General features: G+C 41.7%; 2 protein-coding genes across 2 annotated transcripts; one reads left to right on the top strand and one right to left on the bottom strand.

Moving 5' to 3' along the window:
• The first annotated feature begins 39 nt into the window (after positions 1–39).
• On the top strand, positions 40–6,901 carry krr1 (KRR1 small subunit processome component homolog). The gene is made up of 10 exons (XM_037461660.2): positions 40–207; positions 989–1,164; positions 1,990–2,124; positions 2,283–2,408; positions 2,740–2,823; positions 3,529–3,585; positions 4,057–4,227; positions 4,352–4,429; positions 5,399–5,495; positions 5,603–6,901. Exons 1-10 carry the CDS (start codon positions 132–134, stop codon positions 5,749–5,751), a joined length of 1,149 nt encoding a protein of 382 aa, XP_037317557.2. The 5' UTR covers positions 40–131; the 3' UTR covers positions 5,752–6,901.
• Positions 6,902–7,126: 225 nt separating this feature from the next.
• On the bottom strand, positions 7,127–15,746 carry cmah (cytidine monophospho-N-acetylneuraminic acid hydroxylase). The gene is made up of 14 exons (XM_062560374.1): positions 15,456–15,746; positions 15,273–15,364; positions 14,887–14,996; positions 13,542–13,732; positions 12,939–13,019; positions 12,763–12,829; positions 12,521–12,602; positions 12,293–12,430; positions 11,703–11,838; positions 11,326–11,469; positions 9,740–9,914; positions 8,817–8,933; positions 8,260–8,375; positions 7,127–7,909 (listed from the first exon to the last, which is right to left on the bottom strand). The coding sequence occupies exons 1-14, from the start codon at positions 15,659–15,661 to the stop codon at positions 7,780–7,782; spliced, it is 1,785 nt and encodes a 594-aa protein (XP_062416358.1). The 5' UTR covers positions 15,662–15,746; the 3' UTR covers positions 7,127–7,779.
• Between the last annotated feature and the right edge of the window lie 538 nt (positions 15,747–16,284).

The following is a 16,284-nucleotide window of genomic DNA, read 5'->3' as shown; positions in this document are numbered from 1 at the left end:
CAAACGGCATGTCAGAAAATACCTGAAGCTGAGGATAAGTTTTACACCAGGAGATGGCTGTGTTGCAGCTCTAAGGGTGTAAGCTACCGTAATACTCATACGAAGAAGAAGAAGTTGGTCCCTCCTACAAAATGGCGTCCTCCAAGACGGGAGACGGCGTGAGAGCAACACAAACAGGGAAGAAAATGAAAAAGGTTAAAAACGAGGGTGAGTAATTGATTATGGCGAGATGAACACACATATTTGACACCTAGCTACCAATGCGCTATGAAGTAAAGCTGAATTATATCAGCTTCTTTGAAGGGTGTTCATGTCAGTTCTGAAACACGCATGAATTAGCTTTAAGCTAGCAAGGGAGACGTCGTGTGTTGGCAACGTGTGTTAACTTGTATAACGATATCTTTCCACATTACCCCGTTTGACTTTCACTTCAAACCACGGAAAACGAAAAAAAATATGCAATCAAAAAGCCTAAGTTGTCAACGTTACGGTATTTTGGTTGTTTTTATTGCATATCTGTTGAGCGTCTGAATTATTGCATGTGTAAAATAGCAATTAATCAGTAAATGTTCATTTCTGCAACTCAACCCCAAAACAACGTTATTCGCGGTGTTCTTTGTTGCTTCATCTGGAAACTCGTTGTCAGACGTTGCCAACATATGCGTTGTTGCACATTACCTACTCTCCAGGGTCTACTTTTACCTCTTTGATGTAACGAGCTTTGAAGTAAGTAAAGCTTTATTTTGTTTAATTGATCACCGTTCTACAATAGATCAGCTACCGTCCACAGATAGCTGTTCTCCTAAAGCCCTCGTCCTTTTAATGGTTGCCTTAACATGGTGCCGTCTATACATTGGTATCTTGGACAATTTCTTCTATGATAATGTCAGTCTCCATTGTTAAGGATTAAATAGTTTATGACTTTTGTGTGGGGAGTAAAAACAAACTTCAACACACTTTGCATGTTTCTGATTTCTGTGTCTTGCAGTGGATGAATCTGACCTCCTTACTGTTCCTGATGGATGGAAAGAGGCGTCTTTCACCAAAGACGACAACCCGCGGGGTCTGTTGGAGGAGAGCAGCTTTGCAACCCTCTTCCCCAAATACAGAGAAGCCTACCTGAAGGAGTGCTGGCCTCTTGTTGAGAAGGCCTTAGGCGATGCAGTAAGTTAACAGAGCCCGCTAGAGTTTTTTTCCTGATATACAAAATGCTAACAACAAACCATGTTATTGAAACAATGCCCATGTATGCACAGCTTCTTTGAATTTATTTAGACATAAATACAATGAGAAATTATAACTCCCGATCGTAGCTTCAACTATTCTTAATTGTAAATTATAAAAACTTTGTGGGGCAAACACTGGAAGTGATGAGGTAAATTTATGTTGACGTCCATACATCCTTCTCTCACTGCTATAAAAAGTTAGCCTGTATACAAATAAACTTGGTGTTAAAATGAACAGCTTACCAAGTAATCAATATGCTCGGTAAAGACATACAAAAATAAATACCTTTAATGTTTACGTTTCTGAAAGACTATGTTCCCAACTTGCTGCTTCCAGGGTCGAGCTGAGTTCTGCTTGCATAGTCTTGTTATACGTTATATGCCTTTGCAAAAAAAGTCAACTTCCTATGGAGAGTTTTTGGAAAATGTTTCCCCCTTTGCAACCCTAATTGTACTATTACTTGATTCAATTTTACTTTTCTCATCATTAATACTTTCAGCAATTTTATGTCGCTTTGAGGGGGTGACGTTATGATAAAAGAAGATGTTCTTAAAGTATGAAGTGGAAACTGAATTAATTTGAAAAGTAAGCATTGGTATTTTCAAGCCTTTTCTTTACCATTGACACCTTGGTATGCACATCGAAATGACACCCACTGGATTAAATTTATAACTGTCGGAGTTGCTGTCCTGCACTGTGCATTCTAGTTCTGGTCATCTGGTGGTGTTGAGACCTTATGTAGTGTGGATATGTTCTTTCCAGCACATCAAAGCCACCCTGGACCTCATTGAGGGAAGCATCTCAGTTTGCACTACTAAGAAGACTTACGACCCTTACGCCATTGTGAGAGCCAGAGATCTAATCAAGCTGCTGGCCAGGAGTGTCCCATTTGAACAGGTAACGATCTGAGGACACTACAGTCTGTTGTGCAGGGTTGTCCTCTGTGGAACTCTGATGTTTCTTCCTGAAGAATCCTCTCTGTGCTTTTAGAAAATGAAAGATTGATGATAATTTAGTATGCTGTGTTGCTCTGTTGGTACTTTTCTTGCCTTCAGGCTGTGCGGATATTACAGGATGACATGGCATGTGACATCATCAAAGTCGGCACCCTGGTGAGAAACAGAGAGCGGTTTGTGAAGCGAAGACAGCGGTTGATTGGCCCCAAGGGTTCCACCCTAAAGGTGAGTCTCACACCAAAGGCCCAGACCCCTCACACGGTTTTGCTGATGTATACAGTATAAGGTCAAAAATATTTGAAGTCCATCTTTTCTAGCATCTTCTTCTCACGTCTTAGTTCTAAGGCAGATGTTAAACGGCCGGGATTAAAAAAATAGTTCTTTTGCAGATACTACAGTGTATTTTGGGAAATGGTCACTAGGGGGAAGCATTGCTTGTAATCAACCACACATTTTGTCTGAATCCTTGTTGCTATTAACAGCTCATTACTGAAAAAAGTAATGAGCTCACGGTAACCCATTTGAAACATTTTACTTTTCTCCTTTTTTTCCCCAGGCTTTAGAGTTGTTGACCAACTGCTACGTGATGGTGCAGGGCAACACGGTGTCAGCCTTGGGGCCTTTTAATGGCCTAAAGGAGGTAAGAACTTCTTTCTCTCCACAGGAGTCTACCGGTTGTTAGAATGGGGGTGCTAACCTGCAGCAGGTGATCATGAGGCAAAAACCATAAGTGTAAATACAATTCATAGTTGTGTGGACAAAAGTTGTGTGGACTTTTACTAAACCAATCCCCATACTTTCACTAACTGCACTCATTGAAGTAGGGTCAACAGACTGATATTTTTTTGGGATTCAAACTGATTCAAACGCAAAAGCTTGTTCTTTCATCAGTGGCCAGCCTAGCATAGAAGTCGTAATGCTAGGGAGGCATGGTGTATGCGTGGGTTCTCTCCGGGTACTCCGGCTTTCTCCCACAGTCCAAAGACATGCGCGCTGTGTGCAGGATAAGCGGTTTGAAGATGGATGGATGGATGGATAGTTAATGCTATGCTACCGTACGCTGCTAGTGTTTTGTTATATTATATCTCAATCCAACTTATGGCTAGCTCCAGATCTTCTGAAAACGAGAAGCCAAAACCAAAGAATGAGAGCAAAGTCGGGGCAGTGACTGTCTGTATCGCTGCTGTCCTGAAAAATGGGATTCCAACAAGTATATGTTGAAAACTAAACTAAAATGATATCCACATACAGTGGAGAAATAGTTTGAATAATTGATTTTACACATGGTAATACGTATCCCACTGGATTTGTTTCATTTTTCCACGCGTCTCCCACAATCTTTTAGGTACGCAAAGTGGTGATGGACACGATGAAGAACATTCATCCCATCTACAACATTAAGGTACGTTTAATCTTCTGACAGCAGCTTTACTGGATAGATTAGAACGTTTGGACTGACTGCATGCCCAATGAAGATATTTCCATCCTTGTTCTTGATCTCCTGACTGAAATAAACCCCTCTGGGTTTGTATGCCATGGCTGGCTCAACCTGGAGCTGAGGGCATGATAGAGGCTCATGTGTCCCTCATCAGCTGGGGGTCAGACGTAAAAATTACTCATTGTATTCATGAAAACAAATTTCTCTGCAAACAAAGCTAGAGAATGTCAAAGTATTTTTGTAATAAGTCATAGTCCCCATATCGTGTCTTTTTTCCAGGTTAGATGGCTAAAACTGCCTTCAATTTAGAGGACTTACTAAATACAGTATAAACATTTAATGCTAATAAAACAACCATGGATTGGTAAAGTATGACATCTTTGTTACTTTTACTCCACGCCCCTGCGACTCCATTCAAACGGCCGGATCCGTCAGACGCTGATGATCAAACAGGAGCTGTCCAAAGACCCCGACCTGCGAACGCAGAGCTGGGAGCGCTTTCTGCCTAAGTTCCGCCACAAGAACCTGGCAAAGCGCAGGGAGCCCAAGAAGAAGAGCTTAAAGAAGGAGTACACACCATTCCCTCCCTCACAGCCGGAGAGCACGGTCAGAAACTTGCTTTATTCATGTTTCTGCTAACATTCATAATTGGTGAGACTGCCTCAAAAAACCCTCTTTAGACAGAGATTGGTTCTAACTTTTATTTTTCACTTTGCGGATCATCTTCTAGGTTGACAAGGAACTGGCCACAGGAGAATTCTTCCTACGCGAAAGTGTGAAAAAGAGGAAGAAGATGGAGGGGATAAAGGTGAGCACTGAGTGGATCCATCTCCTGCAGAGCTGCCATGCCTGTTCATATGAGATTTACAGTAATGCATACCTGCAAACCTTTCATTTGGGGGTGTCTGAATTTTTATCAGAACAATCGACAGGCCGTGGTAATAAAAGCATGAGGGTTCATCAAGCGATGTGGTGTGGCACCAACAGGGTTTACCACAATGAAGTTTGTTTAATTAAATCAAACTGCACCCACTCTAATTTGTATAATAGATTATTCTACATTGGCTCACTTTTTGTATTTGATTCTAAAGGGGTGCAGAGTTCATATGTATTGATATCTACTCCTGTTTCAGGGGTGCAGATTTCACAAGCACGCGCTTATGTGTACAACATCCTGTGTTACAGTCACCTGGTGCTGTACCATTCCTTAGCTGCACGTGATAAATTTGTATAAGATGTTCCAAAAGCATAATAATCACCCACTGTGCCCTATCAGAATAAACTTTATTCTCAGGTTGCATGTTAAGGCACATCATGCCTTTAATCCAACATTTAGTCTTGTGCTACTCTTGACTAAGATAAACTCATATAAACGGGTTGGGTTGGCAGGCAAACTGTCCTCCCTAGAGAAACAATAAGTAAACTGATATTAAATAGAAAAAACGGCAGTTTGGGTACCACACCTGTCTCTTAAAGTATTTACAATGTGTGCATGGAGTTAAAGTATACCCGAAATGATAAGAACTGAGATGTCTCAATAGAAAAGCCTACACAATTCAGCGTGTGTGGGATTGGAGCTAAGACAAACGCATTCCAGGTTGAAATGGAGGGCTGCAACTCCCCTGACCCCACGTTTTGCTTCTGTTGCTTGGTTACGGTTTTATTGAAAAGCAGATAGCATTATCAAATTAGTGTAGTCTCGAGTAAGCCACAAGGAAGAGGTCCATCCTATTCTAAAGAACTTCCAAAAGTGTGACTCATTGTTCCTCTCTCACAGGTGAAACAAGCAGAAGCACTGACCAAGAAGCAGGAAGAGCGGAACAAAGCGTTCATTGCTCCTAAAGAGAAGCCTCTGATGAAGAAAACCAACAAAGGTAAAAATAAGAGTGCAAATCTCCATCCGAGAACAAAGCAAATATGTGTGAACCTGTGCGCCGCAGTGGCGCAGCTAACCTCCACCCAATGCTTGTTTCTGTCCCAGCGCCTACAGAAAACAAGCTGGACATCGAAGCCATTAAGGAGAAAGTAAAAAGGGCCAAAACCAAGAGACTGGGGGCTCCTCCAGTGAACCCGGCTCCCCCCACTAGCACCACCAGGGGAAAGAAGAAAAAGAACAAACACAAGGGCTAACCACAGACTGTCCCCGTGCTACTTGTGTTGTGGACCATGTGTTCTGGGGCCTATCGGAGGGCTCTGTCAGGACCCCGCAGTTGGGACATCAGGCACACAGTGAAGAGGCTTTTATTCAACCACGTGTAATATGGATTTCATGTTCATATTGTCTGTATGACTCTATCTGAAGACCAGTGGTACACCATTGAGCAATGTTATACATTGTCCTCTGCTTTGCCTCATTTGCCATTTAACTATTGTCATTGTTTTCAAAGGTCAGTATTTATAGGTTTTCATCGTATGTTGTTGTCCTTCCTCAGAGGCCGACTCGGATGAAAATGTGAAATTAAAGGCCAATTTCTTTAAACAACCTGAACTTTAGGTTTGCTTTAATTTCTTTTATGTCAAAAAACTTTTAAAGTTCTGTTTGCGGTTAGGTACGTGATACAGAATCTGTCTATATTCATGGTTCATGTTTTTGGGGCATTAAGTCCATTACCTTTTTGTAAATTTTAAGAAATGATTTTTGTTTATTTTTTAATAGTCTCCTTGGGCAGTTAACGCTGACATTATTGTGACAAACTGCATACGCTGCGATAAAGGTGACTGAGGGCAATGGGTCGGGCCATCACAACAGTCCCGTAGTTGATAAGGTTAGTGGGAGCGGGGTCCCAGTCCGGAGTCCAGTTGTAGCCTGTAAATCTCAATAAAACACTGTGACAAACGGTTAAAGGTCTGAAGGTTGCCAAGTATGCCCATACCTGCTGCTTTGTGCATGAGGAGCAGGTTGAGCACTGCCCGAGCCCTACAGAATGACCTCCATTAGGCCACTGATGTAAATGTCTCAGCCTAAACAATCTGAAACAGACTTGACGAGGGCGGCCTCATGGCGAGACATCTGGTGTGCCCTGAGCTCACTGACGCTTGATTGGCATTAGCTGTAGAACACCAGATTTGGCCGTGTGCTTTTCACAGTTGAGAGCAGGTTCACCCTGAGCAGCTGTGATAGAAGTGAAAGACGGCGGGGCGCACAGACCTCTACAGGCTAGAAAGCAGCAGTCTGACTGCCATTAGGTATCGGGATGAACGTGTTTATTACTTATTTTACCCGCTAGGTTAAAATACTTTTTGTGACACTAATCCCTGATACTTGCGGCCAACTTTGGTTTTCAGACAAACCAAATTCTAGTACTCGGCTTTTTGGTGCACTCTAAGAATATCCAAAAGAAGAAAATGACAAAACACAAAGCTCAGACAAAAAATAACATCTCCATGTTATCAGCATTCCAGCTGGGAAAAAGCTCATAGAAGTGGCTAAGGCCTTTGGTTTATCACTGCATATGTACATTTGAGAATAAAAGCAATTAAGACAAAAAGTAAGTGGTTAATCATTACATTTATTACTGAAGCTACTGAATACATAAATGATTGATTATACATTATACAAAAAAACGTATAACCTATATCCCCTTTCAATAAAACTAGACTAGGAGAATTATGAACTCAAATCTGTGGTGGAAATTTGTGGATTGAAGCCTTGTGAGAAATCAAAAGTATCTTGAACTCGCTTTATGATGTTCCTTCCCCCTCGGAGGAGCAGGAAGATCTGGCACAAGGGAGAGGGGGGGCATGTGTTTTATGCCCTTGAAGTGGGACCTCTCTTACTGGCGCCAAGTCAATCACCAACACAAAACAGGTAACATAACTGGATATAGATCAGTCAAGGCATCCGTTGGCCCCTCTGTTTAGACAGGAGGCTATTGTAAACTCGGACATGTCACAGGTTTCCCAAAAAAGGTCACTCCACAATCCTGAGAATCTCACCATATGCCGTTCACCAAATTCTCCCCCAACAAAATCATTTCAGAAAAATCACACTCCAATCCCCTATTTAAAAATAAAAATCCTTCATTTCCTGAGAATGTAATTAGCCATAAAACACCTCAGGTCACACAAATTATGTCCAGTTCTAGATTAAATTAGACAAACCCATTAAAACAGGCCAGTAATAGAAGACAAATAATCCCCAGAACACACTTCTGTCTTTCAAGACATTACACAATTAGCTCCTTGGCTCCCAGCTGCTGTGTCAGGCTGCTGGAGGGAAATCTCCTGCAGGAACTGGTCCCAGTCTGGCCTGTGAACTGGGAGCTGCGTCTGGAAGTGGTTCCAGAACCTGGAGACCGACGAGACAGATTCAATTTGAGGATATTTTAAAAATCAGAGCAAGAGTAAACATAAGAAATGAAAAAATCATTATTAGTTTACCAAGACTCTTAAGATTTCATATTCATGATGCATTTCAAATTTCAAATGAAGTGAAGAAGCAAAATAACTAGTAGTGTAAGCACGAAGAGAGCTGTTCCATTATCATTTGAACAGAACAATGAGGGCAGCGCCGATGTATATTTTTCATTATAACATAACTCTGATCAAATAATGAAGCTTAATGCTGTTGTGGCACATTTCTGAAGTTGTTTGCGGTTTGTCAATGAACTTGATGTTTTGATATTTAAGTGACTGTACTTGTGGTGGTAGACATCCGGGTCTCTGTGAATGCGGTTCTGGAAGCCGATGTACAGATCATCCCAGAGAAGACCCTGCTGTACCACGTGTCTCATCACACCAATCCTGTTTTTAATCTTGAAGGAAGAAACCACGATACATCCTGGTTAGTACTGTGTCAAAGGAAGAAGCTTCTCAATTAACTCTTTGAAAGACTATAAGCAAGATATTCATCAAATCCTTTTTTCTAAAGATAGAGAGACTTGTATCCATAGCATTATGAGTGCTGGAGAACTTCTAGCTTTATCGATTATCATTCTGCTATGAGGAAAAAAAATATCATGTATGTTTTTTTTTAAAGAGGCAGTATGTCAGAGAGAAGAGGCATAGTAATAAAAGCACAGATCTGTCTTTGTTATAAGTGTGAAATATCAACAGACATGGCCAAGCTTCTCCTTCAGTTACCATGGTGAAGTCACCAGATTGATTATAAGTTATTCCACCTCTCTCGTCTCCTCAGTATCTGATATGATTTTGGACTCGTTATGCTAAGCGGTGTTGTCTAGATGGACTCTCACCTCTATGTAGGCATGCTCCCGCGCAGGTCTCTTTGTGGGGAACGTCAGATCCAAGAAGTCCACCAGGTAGTCACTGCCATCAGCATGGGGCTCAAAGCCGTCATCTGTCTCAATCATCTTCAATATACATGTTAGGACATTTGCTTTTATCAAACACATTCATTTAAAAAAAAGTAACAAAAAGAGAGTAAAGAAGGGTCAGCCAGTGGGACCAGTTCATGAAAAACCTGATGCTCACAGAGCTAGAAGAAAAAAGGGATGAGGAAACCGAGCAGAGCGCTACAAATCTTAGTGTAACATGATTTCACCCCCACATGTGGCTTCATGGCCCAGTTAGCCTGGATCCACCACTTTGGTCCAGAAAGAAATAGTTCACCAACTATTAGATTCAAGATTTCTACAGAATTGTGCAGATGCATGGTGTTGATGCAAGAAGTGGTGTGTAGGGTCTCAACAAAATGATTCTTTTTTAGCTTCACCATCACATTCAAATATTTAAATGGGTTCCTTATTTCATCTCTGAATGATTACAGAATCAAAGACATTCCTATGAGAGAGGAATAATAACTTCTTGGAGATGATGTGTCAAACCCAGAGGTCAGGGTGACCAGATCTCCATTTGAGGTTTTGTGAGGTATTAAGTGTTGGTAATGTGTGAGGTCAAGACAAGGTGAAGAAAGAAGGAGGAAACGGTGTGACAGGTAGTAAGCCCAGACCAGAGGCATGGCTTGTAAAGGTCACTGGCTGGAATTGAACCAGCAATGTTGTAGTTACAGCAGGCTAAAAGACTCTTGCACATCACAACTCTTAAAAACACCAGAATCAAGTGTATCAGACCACATTCTTATGCCACAGGGCTCAGGAAAGAGAGTGCACAAGAGAGGTCCCAGAAAGGTCCGAGAAGATCTGTCAAGTGTATTTACCCTCACAACAAGGTTGTAGTTTTGGAAGCCTGCCCAGGTGTAATAAAACCGGGTCCAGCTTTGATGTTTAAATATCTCACTGCTGATTGCTCTGTTCAGTTCATCCACATACAGATCCAAATCCCAACTGTCCTTGTAGATTTTGGTACTGTCTGAGGGATTGATGATGGCCCCACTGTGTTTGGTCACGAGTTAAAGGAAATATTCACAAGAAAATGAAATGAAACGTATTAGTCTCTATGTATTTGCATTATAAACGCTAATTTCAATTTGCACGTTTTTGTAGTTTAACCTTCATTACTGTGGGTAATAAAACCATTGACACCAAGTTGTCTTCTCTTTTCCTAAGCCCTGCCCTCCTTAGTTACTAAATCTGTTAAGTTTACCAATTGCCAAATGCATTGATTCAAGAAAAAAGCTAATTTCCTGCTAGAAAATGTAAATTATTCTTGTTGAAAACACTATCTAGCAGAGGTGTGGACTCGAGTCATGTGACTTGGACTCGAGTCAGACTCGAGTCATGAATTTGATGACTTGAGACTCGACTCGACAAAACGTACAAAGACTTGCAACTCGACTTGGACTTGAACACCGATGACTCGTGACTTGACTTGGACTCGAGAAGACTTGCTACTTCCCATGAAAACTGGGGGAAAACATTTTCACACCACCGCGCCGCTCTGGTTATCTGCATCTGTCAAAAAAATGTGCGCCCCCTGTATGCAGAGAGCGCGCGCTGCCTGCACGACATCCAATCACTGCAGTCCATTTGACCGTATCAACGAGACAGCTCGTTCATGGTTACAAAATACGGGATTTTTGAACCCGGATTCAGACTCCGATGGAAATCCTCGTCAACATTATGTCAACATCCGTTTTAAAGTAGTGTAATGAGCTGAGTTAAAGTTATTAGTTAATCAGTTATGCAGATGTTGCATGTGTTCACGTTATGCACTGTTACCAGCTGTAGTTACGCGAGACAACCCGAGTTTTGGGGGGCCGTGTATGCGGAAGTGTTCGTTCGGCGTGGTGACGGCCAACAGTGACCGAAGTTGAGTTGTTTTATATAAATAAATGCAGCGGAGTTGCAAGCCAGTCATCGCCTCCTTATTTACGCTGCAGCATTGGGGTGAGCGTTACAGTACTATAACACAGTCACAGTCGATCCACCATTACCCTTCCCTTCGTAGTCTAGGTCTGTGAGGCAGCGCCCAGAGTTCCCCGTCCCCACTATAATAAAAGGACTCGAAATGACTCGAAACTAAAATGGTACGACTTGTGACTCGACTTGAGACTTGTTGGCTGTGACTTGTGACTCGACTTGGGACTTGATTCGTCTTTGACTCGACTTGACTCGGGACTCGAGGGCAATGACTTGAGACTTGCTTGTGACTTGCCTAACAGTGACTTGTTCCCACCTCTGCTATCTAGTATCAGATAGTATCTGCTGTAGCTTGCTACCTAACTGGGCTGGATGGGCTTATTCTAACCTGTAACCTTAGCGCAGTGCATGATCCGAGTGGGGCCTCAGAGTACCAGCCCGTTTGGATGGGCCCAGTCTGCAGACTGCTTGAGGGCTTGTGTACCTGTTAGTGGGGTCTCTCAGAGCCAGGCCAAGGTCCAGCACAGCGCCTGGCTTGGGCGTCCATGTCCTGATGCCTGGTGCAGACTTATTGATGAGAGCATTGAGGTCCTCGGGATTGTTCTTAACATTTGTTTCCCTGATGTATCTGGACACACACACACACACATAAAGTAGAGACGGACAAACGACAACTGCTACCCAGGAATACCACTAAGCAAGGTGCAGGTTTATTCCAAGATAAACTGCATATCAACTTTGATAAAGCTAAAAGAAATAGCAGGGAAATATAAAGGTCATTTATTCTAATTCATCCTTGCTGTACATTGTATTATCTGCTGATCTTGTACAGATCCCGGCCAAACCCTCTGAACAAAGTACCTGTCTGATGGATGGGCCTCCACAAAGAAACCAGCGAACGGGCAGTAAATTGCCGGCTGCAGGGACTTCACCAGCAGAGCTTTGTAATTCAGCAACTTCTTCCTTTCGTTCTTGATAAACTCTGCCTTCCAGGAGTCTGGGCATGTACACAAAGATGTTTGTGTTACTATCTATAATGTCAGCAGGAGGGTCCTTACTGACATTGGATGTAGTGCACCTGTAGTTGGTAATGTTTTTTTGTTTGTATTTCAGTTAAAACATAAACTGCAAATATCAAAACTTATGTTTAATTGTGTGAACAATATAACATGAAACAGGGAATAACCAATGTGTAGTCTATGACTAGCATGATCCGATTTTAGAAATAAAAAGCAAAATCTTTCATGAAGAGTTAAATATTCATCAAGCTACTTGGGTTTAAATGATGGAACTTTAAACCCGTCACAAAATGTGCATAAAAATGGTCACTAAAGCTGTAAGTTTAAATCTTACATAGGACCATCACTTTCTCTGTTCGTGGTTCCAGTTCAAACTACAGTACATTTAGGTTGCCGAGAGGAGACTTTCCCAAACACTGACTTGAGCCTCACCACTGTATTTCCCGCCACAGAAAGTCATGGGGAATCCAGATGCCCCCCCAGCAAAGTCGCTCATCATCAAGTCCACATTTTGTGGTAACCTTCCCCCGTTTGGCCTCGTGCAGTCCACAGTGTTCAGGATCATGTGACCTGCAACAAATGCATTTAACAATTTAATTGCATGTATGTTTCAGGCGGCAACTGGTATTCAATACACAAAAAACATTGAAAAGCACGCACCTTTGTATTCAACAATGATACAAGTGTCCATTTCAGGGTGCACTCCATCCATGAGGATCATAAACCTCAGGTCTTCGTCAATCTGTTTGAGGCCAATGGTTAGGCAATGGAAATCACAATGTTAGTATTGTAATTATTAGTATGTCACAAGATTTCAGTGAAGCATTTTTTATTTTTTATTGAATTATAACACTTCATAAAATGTTCTAATCGTTTAGTGAAATGTGAGCAGCAGTGATTACATTATTCCAGACACCAAAAGGAACAACATGGATGTTTGTCAGCTTGACTTGGCTTTGCTCCATATACCTGTTGCATCAAGACCAAGAGAGACAGGTCAACAACGGTTAATGAGAAAATAATTACCAATCTGTTTTAGAATAAAATGGATTCAACTTTGCTTGATCCTTTTACTAACCAAAAGACCGGTCTGGATGTGTCACCAACATAAATTGGGATATCAGGTCTCCGCTCTGACAAGACTTTCAGCGTTGGGTAACTAAAAAAGTAAAAAGGGCAATATACAATATTTAAAAAAAATATTATTACTGAATATTATTCACCTTAAAAGTTGAATGTAATTCCCAAAACACTACCAACCCGCTTACACAAGCAAACCCCTAACTGCTCAGGGGGCCGTCCTATGAGGCAACCCTGTTACTCTGATGTCTTTCCGGAAATGAATCCATGTTTATAGGTTTTGTTTGTACATGTGTGTATTTTACGTGACTGCTTGTAAGGCATGCTGGAAACCTTTTCCAAGAAGGGCCTTACCATCAACAAGATGAGAGAAGAAGACTTAGAAGAAGTCACCACCTTGACTTAGCTCAAAAGTGCTATCGGCAAAGATGCAACAATTACATATGCATTCAAACCTTTATTGGCATTGCTAAAAACATTTTGTTACATAAAGGCCCATGTTTTAAACACTAACAGAACAAGAGGTGGATTTTAAACTTGTTCCTCTAGATTATTTTTGTCATGTGTCGTCTTTGCAGAGGAAGAAACAGCCAAAGTCTACCTGAGGTGGTCGGAGTGCATATGGCTGATGTAAATGAGGTCAGCTGCACACAGTCTGTCCAGGGAGTCTGCTGGAGGCTCATGGAGAAGCCACCAGCCTCTGGCAAATGCAGGACCCTTCAGCCACGGGTCGAACATGAACCGCCTCTGTCCCAGCTTCAGCTCCATGCAGGCGTGGGTCAGGTACGTCACCTGAGTGGGAAGTTAGAAATTGTGTCGTGTCACAAAAGACAAATCTGACAACCCTGATTAACCGACGTACTCTAAATTAGATGAGCAACTGGAAGCAAGACAGCCGAGTGAGGCAAATATCTTGATTATTGCACCACATGAACTGTGTTAAAACATGAAGAACTGTGTGTACTAGTTATAAGATGAAGACAAACTATGTATGCTGTTATATTCACTCTTTGAGGCATAAAGCCAAATGTTTCTACATAGAATGTATTGGGATGTGAAGGAGAGATAAGACAGAGAGGGGTTTCAGGTTACCGCAACAGATTCACACCTGGACGTGAAGAGGATGAACCAGGAGGAGATACTTTGAAGCAGAAGCCGATGACATTCAAATGCACACAAAAGACAACCCCTCCCCCCCCCCCCTCCCCCGCCGGGAGTTTTCAAAAGGACCAAACCGGGGGAAGAACTGTTTTTTCCTGCAGCCGCTGTGATGTCACCTTTGACTTGGTCAGAGAATTCTCTATTTCGCGAAATATATCACTATTCACATTGTATTCCTTATGACTTTGTTTAGTTATTAAATACTGTTGGATTTTTAACTTGAGCCAGTTGACTCTTTTGAGTCATCGTTTCCGGCCAGGAGGAGAACAAAGGAGTGTGATCTCCCTCGAGGGGCTTCCAGAACCTCAATATATATATATACACACACATATAAATGCCACCATGTAGCAGCGCACCCGACCCCATCGCTTTCCCCCCCAGGTGGTGAGAGAGTAGGTGGGTGCCGCGTCACTTCTTCGGGGTACTCCCGGCCAGACTTACATATACCCATGTACACGTTAACATGGTAATGTCATATTATTATGATCCCGGAGGATTAAGTGCGCAATACAATACTTTTAAATAATGATACATGATATTGCTCATAACAATGAGATTACTTGATTCAAAATTGTAGTTGTCCAGCAGTAATAAGGATATATACAGAATATTTATTTATATAAGAGGTATTCAGTTATTTGCAGTCTGCCTCCATACCAGTAGGCCTAATTAAAATAAATGGATTGAAACTTTCACTTTTTCTCCATAGATTTTTATGTATGAATGTACATTTTTATATTGTAAATTGTGTAAAGAGTAGATATTAGGAACAGCAGGATACATACTTTCACCTCTCCATCCTGGAGCTGCAGAGGGTCTCGAGGGTCAGTCAGCCAGGGGTCAACGGGGCTCAACTCAATCAACTGAAGGGCCCCATCTTCAGAAAGCTCTACCTCTGTAAGTGACAGATTATAATTGCTGAGCTGGATATCTAGCAGGCAGATACAATATTGTGATGTGTATACAATATTATACTTTTTGTGGTCCAATTTCACAAACCTTCAAGAACCAGAACATAAACAGGAAAAGCAAGCTTTATATGTAATCTGTATTCTAACAGGAAGGGTGCTTGGATGGTCTCCACTATCTAACATTCAGAACTCTTTGGTGTAACAGTAATGAAATAAGCAGCCCAAAAAAAATAAAAAATATGATTTTAGCACAGACTCACCAAGCTCATCTTGCAAAAAGCTGTCTGGTGGATTCACATATTTCATTGTGGACACATTTAACTTCCAGTTGTGCTTAGTGCACTTTACAGTCCTGTTGAAACAGAGCAGCCCGTCAGTACAGAAAGGTTCCTTTAAAACATCACATTTCACATTGTGTGCCAATTCTGCCAAATTGCTCTCACGTGCCACCCAGGTCTTCGATGTCTTTGATGAACATCCCTCCCTGGTGTTTGCATTGGTTCTTGCACGCTTTGAAGCCATTGTCGGACTTGAATATGATGTAACATTTCCCGTCCTGTGGGTTTTTCTTGAAGTTGACTCCTTCTTTGAGTGAGCAAACTGTTTCAGCACCCAGTGAGAGCACCACCTTTGCTCTTTGAGAGGTCATTTCTCCTGAATATAGGACATTTTACAGAACAATTTAAACACTTTACCACAGAAATGTTAGCACAAAACACTAACACAGAATATACACGTGTGGTCCACCACCATTTTACCAATCATAATGGAAATAAATGTGTTTACAGGATGTACAAATTAAGAGAATTTGAAACTTTTTATGTACATATAACTCTTCTAAATGCTTCATTTGTATAACCAGTTTATTAATTGCAAGTGCTGAGATGGCCATGGCCGTGGTATGAGAGTCGAAGTGTTTCACACTTATAAGATGTCGCCAGCGTCCTGGCTGTAGAGACTCAACAAGGTGGTCAAGGTTTCTGTTGACACCACCGATAACTGAACTTGGGTATAAGAACTGCCTCGTTCTGTTAGGGCGCATGGAGGTTCTTGACAGTCTGCAGAGCACGTAGCTGTTGTGACCTTTCTTCCCTTGCAAGGAAATAAACGGAGAAAGACATATTTGACTCAGAGCCTTTGTTTCTTACTTCACGATTGTCTGTGCAAAATCTTCCACCACAGCTTACATCTTTATATGACTGAGCAGGAAAAACAAGTTATGGCAAGGCTGGGTGTGGAGAAACCAAGAACAGGTTTGGTGAATTTGCTTAA

Source organism: Pungitius pungitius, chromosome 2 (genome assembly GCF_949316345.1).
Source record: "Pungitius pungitius chromosome 2, fPunPun2.1, whole genome shotgun sequence".
NCBI classification, from domain to species: Eukaryota; Metazoa; Chordata; class Actinopteri; order Perciformes; family Gasterosteidae; genus Pungitius; species Pungitius pungitius.
This window is presented reverse-complemented; position numbering and strand designations above follow the sequence as displayed.